A 20,610-nucleotide genomic window follows, 5' to 3' on the forward strand; every position below is an offset into this window, starting at 1 on the left:
GATTTTTATTAATAAATCCATCCTGCACTCACAAGCCAAATAAATATTTGGCCATAGCCTATTTCTACTAATGAACGTAACTTCCGAACGCGATGCTCAAACTCAATGAAGCTTGGTACATATGAACATCAGGACAATTTGAGGACACGCACCAATTTTCATCCAATTCCGTCAATGGAGGCGCTATAACTAGGAAATCATGTTGAATCTTCAACTTTAATCAAGAAGTCCAGCTGTTGGACGACAATTGTTCTGTTGTCATTTTCTCTAGTTTTGCCAACTATTTAGACTCGGATGAAGGCTAACGTTGGCTGTAATTGGAGATTGCCTTTTGTAACGCTGTGTTTGTCATTGATTTGGCTATAATGAAAAGAGCAGTGGGCTTGGGTCCATATCTCATCCCATGAGACACCAAGACTTTTTTTAAATCAGTAACCAGGGGTGGTCTTCTCCGTTTGACTCAGATGTGCTCCTAAGACCCGTGGTTAACAGAAAGTGAGGCTGAATCTGCTCTTCACAGTCAGTAATTCTACTTAAACACTAGGTTCTCGTCCACTATTGGCCACTTCTGGAGATACTCTGAGAGAGGATTTTATTGATTGGATGAGATCATGTCCATTGCTGGTCATTTCAGTTGAAACAGGGATTCTGAAATGGGCAAAACCCCTTCATCCGCGGCTGCTAAATCCCTATAATTTTCCAGGCTGTGTACATGGGATTCAGATGATGCAAGGATGAAATGCTCTCTTTTTCTTGCACTTTTCCAGGAAATGCACAAGCATACATGTTCTTTTACACCACACACAGAGAATATACAGGCGAATTGAAGAATTCACACAATACACATCTGAGAAATCATTCAATTTGACATCCAAATAACACCCATCAATCAAACAAGTTTGACAATGACATGTCCTTACCTGTCAGCATCCGTCACCAGGGCCAGACGGCCGTAATCCCACGCCACTTTCCGCAAAATGGAGAAGACAAAAAGAAGAACCTGAGATGGAGAGAGAAGCAAATGATCAGCCAAACTACGAGTAAGAGAGAAGTCAAAATGAATCAATATTGTGACATGAAATTTTCAATACTGTAATATAAAAATCCACACTGAAAAAAAAGCAGTTTAGAGCTTTCAATCTTGTTTATATTGACCTGAGAAGAGAAGCAGAGCTACAGCTTGCAGTTTACATTGATGTGTAGCTCGCAGCTGAAGTCATCAGCAGAAATGTAGGTTAAGAGCGCAGCCATGGCGCGTCGAGTTAGTCGAGCTGACAGAGTTGGTGGGTAAAACAACTGTTGTTGTGTAGCTCTTGTCTGCTCGTGTACGTTTAAAATGCAAGGTCAAGTGATTATGTGAATGTAACTCTGACCAGACAACCAGAAAAGCAGGTCAATCCATTGAACTTGCCAATCCATGGAAAGTTCAGCATTCTGAAATTGGTATTCATACCGACTACTGTGATTTTGAGGTGAAAGTGAAGTGAAAAAAGTACTGGAATTGAACCGGAATTGAAACTGAAAGTGTTCAAGTACTGGAATTGAACCAGCAACCTTTGGGTTACCAATCGGACTCACTAACCATTAGGCATGACAACACTATTTCAATTGTTATGAAAATGTCACAATGCTAAATATCTTAAAGGTCCTTAAAAAAGGCTTTATTTTCTAAAGGCAAAATATATTTTTTTATTGCCATCTTTTGATTTTTTTTTGGAGTAAAATGTGATAAATAGGGGTTGCACTACTACTGATTTCTTCTAATCGGTTACTTATCAAAACAATACCCGAGTTACTCGACGACTTGTGGTTTATGTTACCATTTCAAAAGAAAAAAAGTTAATGTCAACAAGTGTTTATTAACTGACAGCCCAATGAATGCAACAACTGTGTCTCTTACACGTACCGTAAAAACATTAAAATAATGGACCTTAACTTTGACGTCAATCAATATGTGCATAAATATATATTAATAAAATTCATTTTAATAGTTAGCCAAGGGTTCTTATACAAAATTAGCCTCTTCATATTACATTTTACAAGTCTTCAACAGTAAAAACAATGGATCTGTCCTCACATCATTTAGATCTTAACTCAACCAGTTCAAAATAGTTTATAATAAAAAAAAAAAAATTATTGTCCTCCTGCCACATACTCTCTTTGGTTGTAGTCATGGCTCGCTGGATTGCGATAAGAAAAACAAGCCTGTCGTTATGGTTATTGAGCGTTTGAATACTCAATGTCTTCTGAAAGCGTTGACAAGTGTTTAAAGTAGTCGACTGTTGGGAAATTCAGCCCTACTGGGAAATTCTCTTGACAGGTTTGTGCGATTCATCCAAAAATCAACTTGAAAAACACCATTAGTGGATAATATACTGAGATTCCACTATTCATTTAATGTTTAATGATGTTTAAACCTTTTAATTCACTAATTTGGTGTGTTTAGGACAGATATTTTGCAACTAATATTAAAATATTGTCTTATTCTACAGGCAGAGCTCAGAGACATCAAGATGTACATTTTTCCATGCAGTCACTCACCAGGAAGCACATAAAGTCGAGCGCGAGGACCGTGGGAACGCCTCCGAAGGGAAGCCCCTGCAGAACAGTGCTGCGGATCCGGGCCGAGAAGCAGAAGTCTTTGGAAGAGTTGCTGTAACAGTTGGTCTGACCCGTACAGGCCAGGTTCCCAAAAATCCCCATCGTCACGATCAGATGTTTCACTACAATCACTGCAACATCCTGATGAAGAACCTGAGGACAAGAAAAGCCAGACAAGATCAATTTACACTCATAATAACTACACAAAGACCAAACATTTAGAGTTAGGTATGACTAGGAAAATTTTTTTTTTTTTATTTTGACAGCGCTGAGAACGCCAGCACCTGAGCGCATGTTTTTAAACTTTTTTTGTGTGCGAAAAATGCTATAATAGGATTATAGCTAATAAGCAGCAATGATTACAGAATTAAAGTTGCTAAAGCCTAAATCTGTTTAATTTATGGATTTATTTTCTTAATCAAGTTTTTCTAAATTTTACAATGAATTATTTCTAATTTAGTAAATATCTAAAAAGCGCTACATCAGTAAAGTATAACAAACATGCAACAACAGTAAATATATACAAGTTAATAAAAGAATACCTTAAATAAATAAGTCTTAAACTTCTTATAACATTCCAGAGTTGAAGCATTTCTAATTGTGATGGGAAGAGCATGTTATGCTTGTTATTTAATTAAGTGTACACACACATATACATACATTTTATATTATATATATATATATATATATATATATATATATATATATATATATATATATATATATATATATACCCTGTGTATTAGCCCCTCTGCTCGATATCGGTACGAAACATCGAAACATTGGTATTGGCCAAAAAGAAGAAAGAAAAAAACAATATTGTTCGACTACCACTACTACTACTAATTATTATTATTATAAAATATATATATTTTTTAAATTATCATTATTGTGCAAAAACTGTGAGAACCGTGTTCAAATGACAATAAAATGGTTTCTTTCTCCAACATTTTCCTCAGTATTTACAGTGTTCAAGTCTGTCATCATCGTCCTCCCATCAGCACTGAGACAGTAAGCGGATATTAAAGCCTCATACTGGAGTTTATATAATAGTGTTCTGACGTAATGGAACACTAGACACCCGTTTGAAGAGCATCCAACTGCTCTCCTCCGTCTGAATCATCCCACTCATCCCAGCGCTCCCCTGCTCTCACACACTCATCCCAGCACTCCCAGCATTACCTGATCTCACACACTCATCCCAGCACTCCCCTGCTCTCACACACTCATCCCAGCGCTCACAGTCATCCCAGCACTCCCAGCACCACCTGATCTCACACACTCATCCCAGCACTCCCCTGCTCTCACACACTCATCCCAGCGCTCACAGTCATCCCAGCACTCCCAGCACCACCTGATCTCACACACTCATCCCAGCTCTCACACACTCATCCCAGCGTTCCCAGCGCTCACACACTCATCCCAGCGTCACCTGCTCTCACGCACTGACAAACACCTTGGCAGGAGCCATGGGAAATCTCTACAGCCCACACAGATCCACAGCACTACAACAGGACGATCATCTCAGCTACATCTAAAACTGACTTGTGTAAGCACAGGGGAGTCGAGTGTTCGTGGCGTACCGGTGACAGACGTTTGTGTGGGGTGTGTGGGAGCTTTCTGACTGAAAGGAGATGGCTGGCTGGCATCATTTACACGGTATTAGCATCAATGAACACTTTTTAGGAAGAACTTTTCCGCTGGAATTGTAGCATCAAAATGTTTGACAGAGGAACATTCTGGGTCAAAATGGAGTCAATTGGACTTTCATGATACTTTTGCTTTTGTTATTTTGACAAGCCCAGTTCTTATTCACGGCCTTATTCATTCTGAGCTGAATTATACATAGCTAAATATACATTATTTATCCTGCTATGGGACATTTTCTTGGACTCCATTAGCAAGAACAATCATAACACACATAGGCTACGCAAGAAGGGGAGAGGGGTATATAATAATAATAATAATAATAATAATAATAATAATAATAATAATAATAATAATAATACTAGTCAAGTCAAGTCAAGTCAAGTTTATTTATATAGCGCTTTTCACAATACAGATTGTATCAAAGCAGCTTCACAGTATTAAATTAAAATAATACATCAATGCTTGTTTCTAGTGGAAAACGTCCACGTTTGGTAATGCTGATCAATAGTATTGTTGATTGATTAATTAAATTAAATATCCCCAAATATCCCCAACTGAGCAAGCCAAAGGCAACAGTGGCAAGGAACCGAAAAACTCCATCAGGTGACCTAATGGAGAAAAAAAAACCTTGGGAGAACCCAGGCTCAGTCGGGGGCCAGTTCTCCTCTGGCGTTTATGAACTAGAGGTCGGATTTAACTATAAGATTAAAAGTATTATATGAATGCCTGGCTGAAGAGATGCGTCTTTAATCTAGTTTTAAACTACATTTAAATAATTCATAATATAAAATATAATAATAAATAAAATACTACACATCACATACTATAAAATACATAAATTCATAAAATATAATAATACTACATTTTAAATAAATAAACACTATAAAACATAATATAATAAAACTATAAAATACATAAAACATTTATAAAAAATTTTTTTTTTCTAATTTGCATCAAGCAATCTTATTTAAATGTATAATTGAAGTAGGCATACATGTGTTTCTACAAACTAGTGTTTCTCCAGCTAAATGAAATTCTAGATTGTCTTCCAGAGGGCAAAAGCCTACATTTTTATTCAAAATATGAGACTGATCATATGTAATTTCACAGGCTTGCCTCAGTACTATCTGCTCATTTAAACTTGGGTTGATCATTTTTTTCTAATAGATGGATTTCATCATTTTTAAACTGCACTAGGCGAGAACATTTTGTTTTTAGCTGTAGAGACGGAACAGTTCTGGCCTGGAGACTCGTCAAAACTCCCCTTTTGTGCCTAATGTGCTTAAAAGTCATTGTGGGTTTGGAAGTACATTAATAAAAAAAAATTAAGTAAATTACAAAATTCACTAATTATGGGTGAACTATTACTTTAAGTGTGCTGCAAAGTGGACTTGTGGCATTATGACAACAATATGGAGCCAAAAGGGCGAAGCTGAATTTAAAGGGTTAGTTCACCCAAAAATGATAATTCTGTCAGTAATTACTCTCCCTCATGTTGTTCCAACCCCGTAACACTTTCGCTCATCTTCGGAACACAAATTCAGATATTTCAGACCTAATACTTTTTGTGCGCAAAAAACCCCAAAATATCGACTTTGTTCAACTATTCATTTTCTTCTGTGTGAGTGAGTTCACGTAGTGTAACAGCGCAGCGCTTCTGGGTTGTACGTCAGAACGTAGGCTCACTATTGGCCGACGCTGGTCATGTGTGTGATGCTGGCCAATAGCGAGCCTACGTTCTGACGTGAACTCACTCAGAGAAAATTAATAGTTGAACAAAGTCATTATTTTAGTTTGTTTTTGCACACATAAAGTATTCTCATCGCTTGATAAACTTAAGGTTGAGCCACATTTAAACATTGTCTTTACTAACTTTCTGGGATGGCAAGTTTCAATAACAGAGAAGCCTATGGAGGAGTGAACCAGCTCTCAGATTTAATCAGAAATATCTTAATTTGTGTTCTGAAGATGAACGAAAGTCTTACGGGGTTGAACAACATGAGGGAGAGTAATTACTGACAGAATTATCATTTTTAGGTGAACTAACCCTTTAAACTGACCCTTCAGCACGTCACAGAAGCAGTTTTAGAGGAGAAACACAGATAATACATGAGCACTAATCCTGAAAACCTTCAGTCTTCAGTTCTGTGGCTCTTCTGTGTGTGAAACACGACACGATCGGCACCAGAATCAGGGCTGAAGACACAGGATCAACCCCTGGATCTGTCCGAAACACGCAGCACACGACCGGATAATGGGCTAAAGCTGCCAGCTGAGATTCAGGCTTACCACACACACACACACACACACACACAGAGAGAGAGAGAGAGAGAGAGAGAGAGAGAGGGGGGATAAGAAGGTGAGGTCGGGCTGAAGCGCACTGCGGTAGATTGTTCTGCTACACTGGCCTCAACACACACACAGACACACAGTGTGTTGCCTACATAGACAGCATCACAAACACATGCAACCGCATTATTAGAGACGCACCGGTCGACCAGCCATTAATCGAATCTGATTGATGTCTGGACGTTTTTTTGTTTTCTTTTGATCAATCTCGGTTCCGGACTTACACACAAACTGCATTGCAATCATTTCCCAAAACGTCATTTGTGTGGAAGTATTGCTAAGTCTGTAAACAAGAAGTCAACACAGGCCAGAGACGGGACACGCTGAAGATGGACACAAAGAGGAGAGCAGAAGAGAAAACACCGTACAGGCACAGCCGGTCACGGCTGCGATTAGGGATGCACTGATATGAACATTTTGGATGAAACCGATAACCCTTTATATTTATATATAGCCGATAACCGATATCGATAAAGCCGATAACCGATATATTGGTCAATAAATCTAAATCCAAATTTTTATATAATTTTTTAAAGAGCCTGATTACAAAAACAAAAGTCTCACCATTAAAAGCCATATCTCAAACACACAATTATAATGTTTTCATTATAATGTTACAGTGAGGAAAATAAGTATTTGAACACCCTGCTATTTTGCAAGTTCTCCCACTTGGAAATCATGGAGGGGTCTGAAATTGTCATCGTAGGTGCATGTCCACTGTGAGAGACATAATCTAAAAAAAAAAAATCCAGAAATCACAATATATGATTTTTTAACTATTTATTTGTATGATACAGCTGCAAATAAGTATTTGAACACCTGTCTATCAGCTAGAATTCTGACCCTCAAAGACCTGTTAGTCTGCCTTTAAAATGTCCACCTCCACTCCATTTATTATCCTAAATTAGATGCACCTGTTTGAGGTCGTTAGCTGCATAAAGACACCTGTCCACCCCATACAATCAGTAAGAATCCAACTACTAACATGGCCAAGACCAAAGAGCTGTCCAAAGACACTAGAGACAAAATTGTACACCTCCACAAGGCTGGAAAGGGCTACGGGGAAATTGCCAAGCAGCTTGGTGAAAAAAGGTCCACTGTTGGAGCAATCATTAGAAAATGGAAGAAGCTAAACATGACTGTCAATCTCCCTCGGACTGGGGCTCCATGCAAGATCTCACCTCGTGGGGTCTCAATGATCCTAAGAAAGGTGAGAAATCAGCCCAGAACTACACGGGAGGAGCTGGTCAATGACCTGAAAAGAGCTGGGACCACCGTTTCCAAGGTTACTGTTGGTAATACACTAAGACGTCATGGTTTGAAATCATGCATGGCACGGAAGGTTCCCCTGCTTAAACCAGCACATGTCAAGGCCCGTCTTAAGTTTGCCAATGACCATTTGGATGATCCAGAGGAGTCATGGGAGAAAGTCATGTGGTCAGATGAGACCAAAATAGAACTTTTTGGCCATAATTCCACTAAACGTGTTTGGAGGAAGAAGAATGATGAGTACCATCCCAAGAACACCATCCCTACTGTGAAGCATGGGGGTGGTAGCATCATGCTTTGGGGGTGTTTTTCTGCACATGGGACAGGGCGACTGCACTGTATTAAGGAGAGGATGACCGGGGCCATGTATTGCGAGATTTTGGGGAACAACCTCCTTCCCTCAGTTAGAGCATTGAAGATGGGTCGAGGCTGGGTCTTCCAACATGACAATGACCCGAAGCACACAGCCAGGATAACCAAGGAGTGGCTCTGTAAGAAGCATATCAAGGTTCTGGCGTGGCCTAGCCAGTCTCCAGACCTAAACCCAATAGAGAATCTTTGGAGGGAGCTCAAACTCCGTGTTTCTCAGCGACAGCCCAGAAACCTGACTGATCTAGAGAAGATCTGTGTGGAGGAGTGGGCCAAAATCCCTCCTGCAGTGTGTGCAAACCTGGTGAAAAACTACAGGAAACGTTTGACCTCTGTAATTGCAAACAAAGGCTACTGTACCAAATATTAACATTGATTTTCTCAGGTGTTCAAATACTTATTTGCAGCTGTATTATACAAATAAATAGTTAAAAAAATCATGCATTGTGATTTCTGGATTTTTTTTTTAGATTATGTCTCTCACAGTGGACATGCACCTACGATGACAATTTCAGACCCCTCCATGATTTACAAGTGGGAGAACTTGCAAAATAGCAGGGTGTTCAAATACTTATTTTCCTCACTGTATGTAGCCGATATGACAGACTTGTGTTGCACTTTAATGTTTTTTTTGTTTTTTTTTAAAGTGATTCCAATCATATTTCAAATGGCTACAGATATTTTTTGCTTAAGGCAGATTTGACCTGTCACAGAGCAAATAAACAAATTTACTTTAAAAATAATAATAATAATAATAATAATAATAATTATTATTATTATTATTATTATAATAAATCTAATGATTTAGCACCACTAGAGAAGAAACAGAGTCAAAGTGGTCCAATAACGTCCTGAGATGCTCTTGTAAAAAAAAAGTTACACTGTATTTAAGGTTTCTGTGTTACAGAGTAATTATGCATTTAAGTACTGTGCATTAATAATTAACTAAATGTACTTACTATAGGGTTAGTTGCATGTAATTATGCAAAATTGATAGTTATTACTACAGTATAACATGCACTGTAAAAAAAAATTCTAACCTCCCCAACTAAAAATGTTCTATTGACTGGTCACATCTACATTTTTCAATTGGCCCAAGTGAAAAAAATCTTGGATTCAGCCATGAAAAATCATATTTGGTGCATCCCTGATGCAGGATTATGAAGACAGCATCATGTAGAGCACGCAGAGATGAAGCAGCAGGTGCTTTCCCTCAGAATCCCACAAAATAATGACAGAGAGAGAGAGAAAGTACTGCATGAGAGGCAACGCAAAATGAAAATCTAATGATTTAACACCGCTAGAGAAGAAACAGAGTCAAAGCGGTCCGATAACGTCCTGAGATGCTCCAGGAAAAACGAAAAGGCTCATTACAGTAACACGTGGTTATTAATATCCTCCATTCATCAATCTAAGCACAAAACTGTGCCTGAAACTAAAGCTTTTCTCAATCCGGATGACAGTGTAATCCTTTACTGTACATTAATTCATTCAAAGCATAACAAATGATGAAAATCACAAACACAGATTGAACAGAATTTAAAATCAAAATGGATATTTAGGTATTGATAACATCTCAAGACAGGTGTCCTGTGAGGCTCTTAAATGTGTATCTTTAACAACACGTCGTGGTTTCATAAATCAGACAGTAATTAATTCATCTTAAGTGCAACAGAGCAACAATTCTCAGGTCGAGAAGATGCGACCGAAATTAATAATGATCAGTGAGTCATATGTTAATTCATTAACATCATCACCAAATGATTCAGCAAGTCGTAAGACTAATTCAATTATAAATAACTGAATCACAATACACTGCTCACACTGAGTGTTTGTTGTTGCATTCAATAAAGAGATCTAGAGATGTGTCTCTATCTGAATATAAAGTTGTGTTATCTTGTATTAGAACCGCTAACAGAACCAAATGTAAAACCATTTAATTCTTATAAAAAGAATCTTGCTCTTAACTCTTGTTCATTTTTTTTCTTTTCTTTAAAAAAAATGGTTTAATTAAAAGTGTAAGAGCAAGATCAACCAATGAGAGATGTTACCACTGTTACCATGGCAACCGGAAGAGGGAAGAGGCTAGACTCACTCGATCAGCTTGTTCGGTTGCTGTAATACATCGATTCACCTCTGAGCTGCATGGCTGGTTTGGTTCAAAGCTTAGAAAACTTGATTGACAATAATAGTTCACTCAAAAATAAATACTTTCATTCTTCCTCAGAGCACAAAAGGAGGCCTTTTCGATGGGAATGAAGTGTTTCAAGCTTCTTAAAAGCTTCAGACCATCTTCAGATTTTCTCCTGTTGTGTTCAGCGGAGAAAAGAAAGTCAGAAGGGATGGATGAGTCAGTGATGACGACTCTGTGATGCCTCTGGAGAAAACCACCAGAAAAACACAGAACGCTGAAAACGGGCTGTGAACTGAAAGCGTTTGTTTCCAGGTTAAACCAGATCAGGCCTTCATAGGGAATCATGAGATCGGCGTATCTTTATCCTGTTAATAACCTGACAAGATGATGCTTTTGGTAACAGTCTTAAGCTCTATTCGGACGGGACTAGTTTAACATGGAGAGGTGGGGTAATGTAATTTTACTACAGGACGTCTGTGATATTAATGGGCAATTCGCACGGGAAAAGATATCTCAGTAAAACTAGAAGTGGGAGAGTAACTCGATAAGCACGAAAGATAAGTTGCTTCCTGATCATCATCATGTGCGCAAACACATATATATGAAGAGTTCAGATGCAAAAGCCTCTAAGTGCCATCTGAAATTTTCTTCTAGAATGATCATTTTTTATCAAGCTCATATATTTAAGTTCAGTAATTTCACTTAAATGACATTTAATAGGTAATTTTCATTGCCAAGTGAAAATACTGAACATAAATATACAAGCTTGATAAAAATGATCATTCTAGAAGAAAATGTCAGATGGCACTTAGAGGCTTTTGCATCTGAACTCTTCATATATAACCTTTGTATATATAAAACAGTTACGATCGTTCGGATGTATTAAATAAATTCAGATTGTATATGTTGGTAGGCACTTACCTAACGCTAAAAGATGTTTCGTGCCTCTAACAAGTGCGTTCGATCTTCTCTCTGATCTGAATGGTGTGTGTGAAACACTTGAGTTTTGCCACAGACTCGTCCCAGCGTCTAGAACGCAACTGATGCTTTTTCAAGCGTCTCCATACTTGAAAAAACGCGGAAAACTACTTTTAAAAAGGAAATGACGGAATATTTACGTACATATTTACAGCGGGTCTATTCGCACAGGATTAGTGTTACCTGGGGTAATTTTTCCAGACCTTTTTACTGAAGGTAAAAGTCGCAGTGATCTTACTGACATTGTCCATAATGATCACTGAGATGCACATTCGGGACTAAAACCACAGAGAAGCTCTGGTAATTATTACTTTACCCCTCCTCTCCATGTTAAACTAGTCCAGTCTGAATAGGGCTGATGTCAGTAAAGATTACGGTGACTTTTACCTTCAGTAAAAAGGTCCGGAAAAATTACCTCAGGTAACACTGATCCCGTGCGAATAGACCCGCTGTAAATATTCCGTCATTTCCTGTTTAAAAGTAGTTTTCCGCAGTTTTCCAAGTATGGAGACGTTGCGTTCTAGACGCTGGGACGAGTCTGTGGCAAAACTCAAGTGTTTTCCACACACCATTCAGATCAGAGAGAAGATCGAAAGCACTTGTTAGAGGCACGAAACATCTTTTAGCGTTAGGTAAATGCCGATTACCAACACAATCCAATCTGAAGTTAATTAATACATCGTTCGACCAGACCTAACTGTTTTATATACATATAGGTTATATGTGTTTGCGCGTGATATTAGGAAGTAACGTAATACACACATGACGACAGAGTGACGGCGGTGTGTAAATCGAGTTACTCTCCCACTTCTAATTTTACTGAGATCCCGTGCGAATTGGCGATTAAAATTATAGACGTCCTGTGGTAAAATTACATTACTCCATCTACCTTTATAAAGTTAATCCCGTCCGAATAGGGCTTTAGAAGTCTGATCAGAAACACACACCTGAGGGTCTGCTTTGATTTCACAGGGTCTGACTTGAGTGTGTAAGAGAAAGCCATTAAATATAAAGCCAGCATCAGTGTAAGGCGTTCCCTTAAGGAAGAGTCCGAGTCCGGCTGCATTTCTTTATTCATACTCTTTGTACTTTATTTATTTACACTGAACCCACTAACCTACTTACAGTTGTAAAAAAGCAAAAAGATGTTTCTATTTTCTCCTACTTTAGCATCAAAAACAAGGGGAAACGGAGAGAAGGTGGAAAAAATAAGTAAAATGGGTGAAATGAGAGTCTATGTCCAGATCTATTTGTTTTTTACCACTGAAATTAGGTCAGAAACTAATGCATGATGGGGTTTTACTGTGGTAATTAGAATTGACTGTTACAATCAATAATGCAGTGAATTTTCCTGCATCCCCAGTTCACACATAAAAAAGGGAAAAAAGGAGTTTCAAAAGTTTTCTTGGTTAAAAAAAAGAGTGATATAAATGTGGAGTATAACAAGTTAATAATACATTTTAAGATCATGTTACATTTTAATTGTGTTTTATGTCATTTACTATTAATATTGGTCTCAACATCTTCTATGAAGTTTAATCAGGGTTGTGAATAACTGAACACTAACACTAGAAGTTTTTGGTCCGTCTTATGAGCACAAATTCAATCGAAGTTCAATTCCTGACCATGAAGAGGGAAATACAATTACAACAAAACAAAGGGAAGGAGGAGGAGAAGAAGGAAAAGACAAAAGAAACGGAAAGGAAAAGGAGGAGGAAAATAAATAATTTAATGAGAAAGTTAGCAGCAGCATCTGTGGTTTTATATTTGTACAATTACATTAGCCGTATTAAACTACAACAAAAGAACATAGAAAAATAACCATTAACATCCACGTTTCCTATTTCATAAGTTGTTGATGAGCATCTGCTAAATGAAAGGAAAAACTCCCTTTGAGGTCATTCGGGGAAAACATCAACTGGACAAAAGAGTCTTTCTTTGTTTGTGTTTGTGTGTTTGTGTGTGTGTGTGTGTGTGTGTGTGTGTGTGTGTGTGTTGAGATTGAGAGGACAATCATAAAGAAAGAGGAATGCACAGATTTCCACAGAAGGATCTGAAGATCAGGAACAAAATGAGAAACCAGGGCTGTGTTTCTCAAACACACCATAAGTCTCAGTAGATCATGAAGAGCCATCAGTGCCTGTCTTCTGCTTTTGAGAAACACAGTCCAGACCGATGAGATAATTAAAGAGCCATCAGAACCAGTGGCTTCATCAAACTGAGATGATGTTAAAATTTATGCAAATTTGGGACCAAAAATGACCTGATCATGTTTTGCTGGTGTTTTTTCTTTAATTGCTAATGCTCTTTTTACACACAGACTGAACAAAATGAAGAATTGCTTGGTAATTGGTTGAGCTAAACTGGTATTATCTAATTGTGTAGTTCAATTTAACAGCTGACAGATATTCAACATAATTCCTCTGTGAGACAGTCTAACAGAAGGACGGACAAAACCAGTGAAATATCAACTGAGTTCTGCTCATATTTTATTACCATTTTCTAAACTATAGCGAATAAACTGTGATAATGTGAGAAATGTTGAAGGTGTAAGCTGTAAGTGATCTTATTCATGTTTTTATGTTATTAAAAGTATTTCACAGCCATAGAGTGAGAAACTCTATCTTGGTATTTACAATCTGCTACTATGGTTTAGGCAACACTTGGGCAACACTCGGGCAACACTCGGGCAACACTCGGGCAACACTCGGGCAACACTCGGGCAACACTCGGGCAACACTCGGGCAACCAAAGGTGGTTGATTCTGGCTACCAGTTTAAGACAGCACTTTAAAAAAATCTGTAAAAATAGGGCACAATCTACTATATTAATGTGACGGAATTTTCCGCTTTTAATTTTTATTTCGGTTGTTTTACCTGTATTTTGAAATTTGAACTTTATTGCGTTGTGTTTTATGGTTAATGGAAACGTCAGTAAAATGACTGCATAATGTCCGGGTAATAAGCTGCCAGTTCTTTTTCTGTTAATTCTATGGATTTATTTTTCACAGAGAGTATTTGGTCTTGTATCTTGTTGGCATGTTTCATTCCCAGATGCAGGAGCAGCTAAACGCCGAAACGTCACCGATCACGTGTAAATGAACACCGTGATGCGCTTCAATCTGAAACATGCAGCGCATATAGGCTATCTATTTAATTCAATCGCAGCCTTCGCAATTAGATAATCACACTAAGCCATATCACGATTTTGGTTTTGTTTAAATGAATCATGCATCCTTACAAGAAAGGTTAATGCATTATTGCTAAAAATAAATGCATCTATAACAAAAAAAAAAGAAGGATTTTACTTACAGAGCCAGACTGTTGTGTTCAATATAGAGATAATTTGATCTGTTCAGTAATGCCCTGCACAACTGTGCTTGTTAAAAACACGTTCAATCGAGTTATCACAGCATCACATGCCCGGTATGAAATCTAAAACATCTCTTGGCTCTTGTGCTGATGCATTGAAGTAATCGAGTTTGAACTTTAAACGTTTTAATTCTCTCAGTGCATTAAACATGTTGTACCTCTTCTTTCTTCTTTCTGCAAGCAGGAAACATTTTCTCAACGACCCGCCAAAACTTGATAGCGTCTGCATTTTATTGGATCATCGATATCCCGAAGCGGTTCACAGCTGGTCATTTATCCGAGGCGTGTGGACAGACATCAAGTTGAATATCGGTCTTGATGGCCGTGACCTCAGCGGACCGTCTAGAAGTGTGAAGCGAGAGGAGTACCCTGAGGAGGCTTGCAGTTCCTCATCCAGATCTGCTGAGCTCTATATTTCTGACATGAAGTCAGTGCTGTCTTCACACACAAGGCCAGACTGAATTGAAGAGAAGCTCTAGAGGTACAGCATGACGTAGAAACTAGGGGTGTAATGGTGCTCGGTAAAAATACAAACCGACTTACACTGCATTTCAAGGTACACATTTACATTCTTATCAGTTCTTGCTTTTCCTGGGAATCGAACCCATGACCTTGGAGTTGCAAGCGCCAACGCTCTACAGTTTGATCTACAGGAAAGCCAGTTCTGAATGTTAAGCTATGAAACTTAAAGGATGTTTGAATGGTGCAAAGACCTCTTATATGTCAAAAGATCAAGGCAAATTTGATTTCTCATGTCACAACCCCTTTAATGTATATGGTAATGAGTCAATTATATCTTGGCTTTTCAGTAGCTCAAACCGGAGAGCACTCACTTAGCAATGTCAAGGTCATGGGTTTGATTCCTATCATGCATGAACTGATAACATGCATAACTTCAATGCAATCAAAGTCACTTTGGATCAAAGTAGTCTAAAATGTAAAAACAACATCAACTGACTAATTCTAAAAAACATTTATAACTAAAATGGACACCATTTCCATCTGAAACAAACATGCTTTACCATAAACAGGAGTAGTAATATATACAAAATTAAATGACCAACAGCAAAAGTCAAAATGATAAATCAATGGGACACATGGCTTCATTTTGCACAGCATATCAAAGTTGAGTGATTTGCATGTGTTTTTATTTCACTAATTATTTGCACTAAGCGCTGTTTTCCTCAGATCAGATCAGATCAGACGTCTGTTTTTGGGTCACTACACACAGTTGAGAACCGCTGCCGTAAACAACATGCATTCAGCATGACACAGCAGTGAGCTTTCAGCTGTTGCGTCTGACACACACACACACACACACACACACACACGGGCCACGATCATGTGACCGAACACACTTATCTCACGCGAACAGACCCTCTGCCATCTCAGACGCAGCAAAAACACCAGCCCAGGGGAGGATAGTGACATATCTGAACTCTGATGATATTTGGGTTTAGTCCTTGCCAGAACGTTTGGACATTCACGCACAAAGCCTCAAATCAAAATGTCCAAGTCTAAAGTGATTTGCGAGTCACCTTATAAGATCCTGAGCCATATTAGACTATAATATCAGGGATGCACTCCTTTAACTTGACCCAGTTACCCAATGCTTGGGTAACCTTCCAGAACACCCTGTACTAAAACCCCTCAGATCAACCTAACATGATGACACACAGAAACATGACGTGCATGTTGATTTAACGTAGCACTCATCGTATTACTTTGAATAAGCCTCTGAGAAGCAGGTAAACACAGATCTGCTGGATAAGTTATTAATGATACAGGGTCAACTGTTATTATGAGCAGATGCTGAGAGACACACACACTTCCTCCGGCTCCTCGTTAGACACATCAGAGTGAACCTCTCGCTGCTGATCACTAAATCATATTCAAACTTCCTTCTGGCCACCAGTGACACATGCCATGTTTCCATCCAACTATTTTTATGCAAATTTTGGGATATCCCATAAAAACACACTGGATGGAAACGCCATGATGCACAATAGTTAAAAAAATATGCATACATTTTTTTTGCATGATATTCAAACTTTCCTTCTGGCCACCAGTGAACTATTTTAATGCAAATTTTGGGATCTCTCATAAAAACACTGATGCACAATGACAACTGCAAATAATTGCACAAGTTTGGTCTTACACTCTGAGACGACAAACTTATTATGATGGAGGATAAAAGAGAAGTCAGCGATTTTGAACTTCCTCTCAGATTTTGTGCAGTATTTGCCATTTCCAGATGTTGTACTTTAACAAACTCCTCTGACAGTTTTGGTCTGATCCTCTTCAAATTTGGTGAGTGTAATCTTAAGGCCTTTGCGACGTTAAATTGTGAAGATCTTGAGTCTTCGCTGAAGGGTGTGTCCGTGGCGGCCTGACAAATTCTGATGTTTCACCATGAAAGAGGAAGCTGTTGTAACTCAGGCATACAATGTCCCATCTGCCCCAAACTTCACATGTTTGATAAGAGTCCTGTCCTGAACACATCTACATGACAATATTCAGTTATTGTAATAGCGCAACATGCTGGTAGCAGGAAGTGTGGCAAATACAAATGACTTTGACATAGTCCTTCTATATCTACATACTGCCTACCGTGCTCTGTTTTTCCTAAAGCCGCCGGGTGGCAGTGGCACGGGTGCGAGGGCCCTTTTCATCGCTGCTTGCAGCTTTAAATATTATTATTATTATTATAAATATTACTTTATTTAAACGTCAAGTATGTAATTTGTGTAACAGAACTGAATAAATAATGGCAGAAAATAACACCAGAGTTAAGTCAATGTTGGCATCGCTCAAACAAACAGATTGCAGTTCAGTTTGCTGCCACTAGTGGCACATAAATGTGCTTTCGAGTGGAAAATGTTTTAAAGGGGTGGTATAATGCCCTTTTCGCAAGATGTAAAATAAGTCTCTGATGTCCCCAGAGTGTGTGTGTGAAGTTTTAGCTCAAAATACCCCACAGATATTTTTATATAGCATGTTAAAGTTGTCACTTTTTGAGGGTGAGCAAAAACGCACCGTTTTTTGTGTCTGTGCCTTTAAATGCAAATGAGCTGCTGCTCCCGGCACAGAGGGCGGAGCTACAACAGCTTGTGTCCTTTTACCTCACACACACATGCACTGGAAATGTCAATGTTTATGTTCAAACCGGAGTCAGAGAAAGATGGAGAGACTCAAGGATAAGTGACAAAAGCTTCTTTTAAAAAGGGGTTCAATGACCAGACCAGTCAGATCACAAGCTCTCGTTTACAGTCTGCCTTCAACTTAACGCTGTGTAGAACAAAACTGAAGCTGATTGAACATGACACCTGCATAACCTGTGTCTAAATGTACACCTGTGAGAGAGAGAGAGAGAGAGAGAGAGAGAGAGAGAGAGAGAGAGAGAGAGAGAGAGAGAGAGAGAGAGAATATTAAACCCTGTAATCACATTATCCAAACACCCCCAAAACATGTCAGTAGGGCTGTCGATGTAAACCAGCACGTTCTACACGCTAATGTACGTCAACTGTCACAGTTATTTTTCTCTATTTCTTTCAGGCAATTAAATAAATCTTTTGGAACCACAAATCAAGTTTGCAAAGCAGGACTGAAGCAAATGTGCAAGACTTCAGTGGGCAATTAAAGACTCCTAAACAGTTTTCAACAATCCCGTCTAGGATTTGAACCCAAAACGTATCAATTAGCAGCCGAGGTTTTAACCGATAAGCCAAGTACCCTGAGGTGAAGCCGGTCTCAGATGCAGCAGTGACGGCAGGACACAGTCAAGACACGGACGGCTTATTCATATAAACTACTGACAGTGACAAAACACCTGCTTGGATTCACAGCAACACATTATTACTTGATCAAACTTTCTCAAATCACATACAAATCCATGACAATAAAAGGGAAACCCTCACTGGAGATACAGACATAGAAAAATAATGATCCCTGTGTGTCCACAGAACTTCAAACAAACAAACAAATAAACAAATAAATAAATAAAATGCAGCACCATCAGAAATAAAGATGACAATCATCAAACCTCTAAACTAGACCATATCCATCCAAAAAAATGTTTTATGTTAAAAACACTGTAAAAATTAATAAACACAGGCTATAGCACTGTGAAACAAACTATAGATGAGTGCAATTTAGTAGGCTATCTAAAAATAAAAATGTAAATATAATAAACACTTTGCCAAATATAAATTATAATAAATATGTAACATTGTTTTTGTATTTTTATTTATTTATTTTTGTATTTTAATAAAGTTCATGTTAAAAACATGCAGTTAATTTTTTTTTTAAATAATATACTTTAAAAAATAATAATAATGGAATAAATAAATACATAAATAAATAATTAATATAGGCCTATAGCACTGTGAAGCAAACTATGGACGATTAGGAGTGTCTAAAAAAGTATATATAATAAAGACTTTACTAGTTGACAAATATAATGACAAGTAAATAGCCCTAGTTAATAGTTTTTCTATTTTTATTTAATAAAGCTCATGTTAAAAACGTGCAGTTAAAAACGTGCAGTTAAAATGTAACTTTAATATAGGCTATATACATTAAATGCAGATTTTTCTTTCACTGTTAATAAGCATTAAAGAAATAATTAAGTTAAAAATTGTGAATATTTAATTTCACATTTTCAGCTGCAAGTGTTGCAGCTCATATTCATAGACTACTCATAGCCTATATATCCAGATCTGTTTGTATTATTAATGTTCGTTAAAGTCTTGAATGTTCACTCACATTATTTAATTAGCATTTTCAACACTTATTGCATATTTTTCCTATCGCTGCTTTGCTTTTATTGATGCTGTATAAATAAATCGCCCCAATAAATTACGATGAATTAAAGTGAAATAACCTACATTATCTGAATATAAAGAGCTGTTTTAAATGCTTAAATGATGAATGTGATCAAATAACCTATACATAGACGCAGTCATTGATGTTTTTAATAATATCATGATCAACCCGCATGTTAAAGTAGGGCGTTTCTGACCGATTCACGGAATTAAAGAATTGTTCACACAGAGAAACGCTATTAAACAAAAGAGAAATTGTCGTCCGGCATGAGCGAAGGATGGTGGGGAATGTGCGTTACACAATATAGTTGTATTGTGTGCAGCTTTGTCGAATCGGTAGCTAAATAAAGACACATAATGTAACAAACACTAGACACAATGTCATGTAACGCGTCGCTTCAAAGTCGCGCGTGTGAATGAATGACGATCAGAATCACTGCGCCAAATATTCGCACATGATTCACAATAACGCAATGGAAATAATGTCTCCCGTTACCTGTCAATCCGAACGGATTTGAGGACTCTGTTGTCTCTGTTGACTCCTTTGCTCCAATGACAAGATCCCAAATAGAATAAATCCTTTTCCAAATCCACCGTGGAATAAATTAACTCTACAAGCGCGTTCAATAATATCCTCATCAGAATAAAAACACGCGCACTTCTTGTTGTCTGAGGTTAAATTTCTCTTAACTTGTTTTTTTGACACAGGTGCGGGTCGTGCTTGTTTTCTTTATGAGGATGCACGGACGGACGCTTCACGAATATAAATACCGGTTATTTGGAGGCTTAATATATTCAGCTGTGTGAAGCGACGTAGTGTGTGAGGGGCCGTTTTCAAAATGGCGGCCGCCTTGGCTACTTTTCAGCGTAAAAGTCCTCGTTAGGGCTCGCTGAAGGGTCATCATAAATAAAATAAAAACCCAGGATTCCTCACAAACAAAACGTTTTACACATGTAAGATTCAAGACTTGTATTTTTATGGTACTTTGTTATGTATAAAATCTAGAAAAGCTGTTGGCTCGTTAATGAAAAGAGATTTGCACTTTTAAGCTCATGGTGTGAGAGG

At 37.9% G+C, this 20,610-nt stretch overlaps 1 protein-coding gene across 7 annotated transcripts in view; it reads right to left on the reverse strand.

Annotated features, from left to right (window-relative positions):
- Nucleotides 1-20,388, reverse strand: part of tmem63bb (transmembrane protein 63Bb) — a 50,392-nt gene extending 30,004 nt beyond the window's left edge. For 6 of the 7 annotated variants that reach the window (XM_084100725.1, XM_084100724.1, XM_084100723.1 and 3 more), the window contains exons 1-3: nt 20,041-20,388; nt 2,542-2,754; nt 921-1,000 (exon numbers count right to left, since the gene is read on the reverse strand). In XM_084100725.1, coding sequence (XP_083956851.1) covers nt 921-1,000; nt 2,542-2,703 — 242 coding nt within the window. In that variant the 5' untranslated portion in view covers nt 2,704-2,754; nt 20,041-20,388. Of the gene's footprint in view, nt 1-920; nt 1,001-2,541; nt 2,755-20,040 lie in introns of those variants that run through there. The other variant, XM_084100726.1, reaches the window with a different exon arrangement.
- Between the last annotated feature and the right edge of the window lie 222 nt (nt 20,389-20,610).

The sequence above is a fragment of the Abramis brama genome, assembly GCF_963993115.1.
Source record: "Abramis brama genome assembly, chromosome: 23".
NCBI classification, from domain to species: Eukaryota; Metazoa; Chordata; class Actinopteri; order Cypriniformes; family Leuciscidae; genus Abramis; species Abramis brama.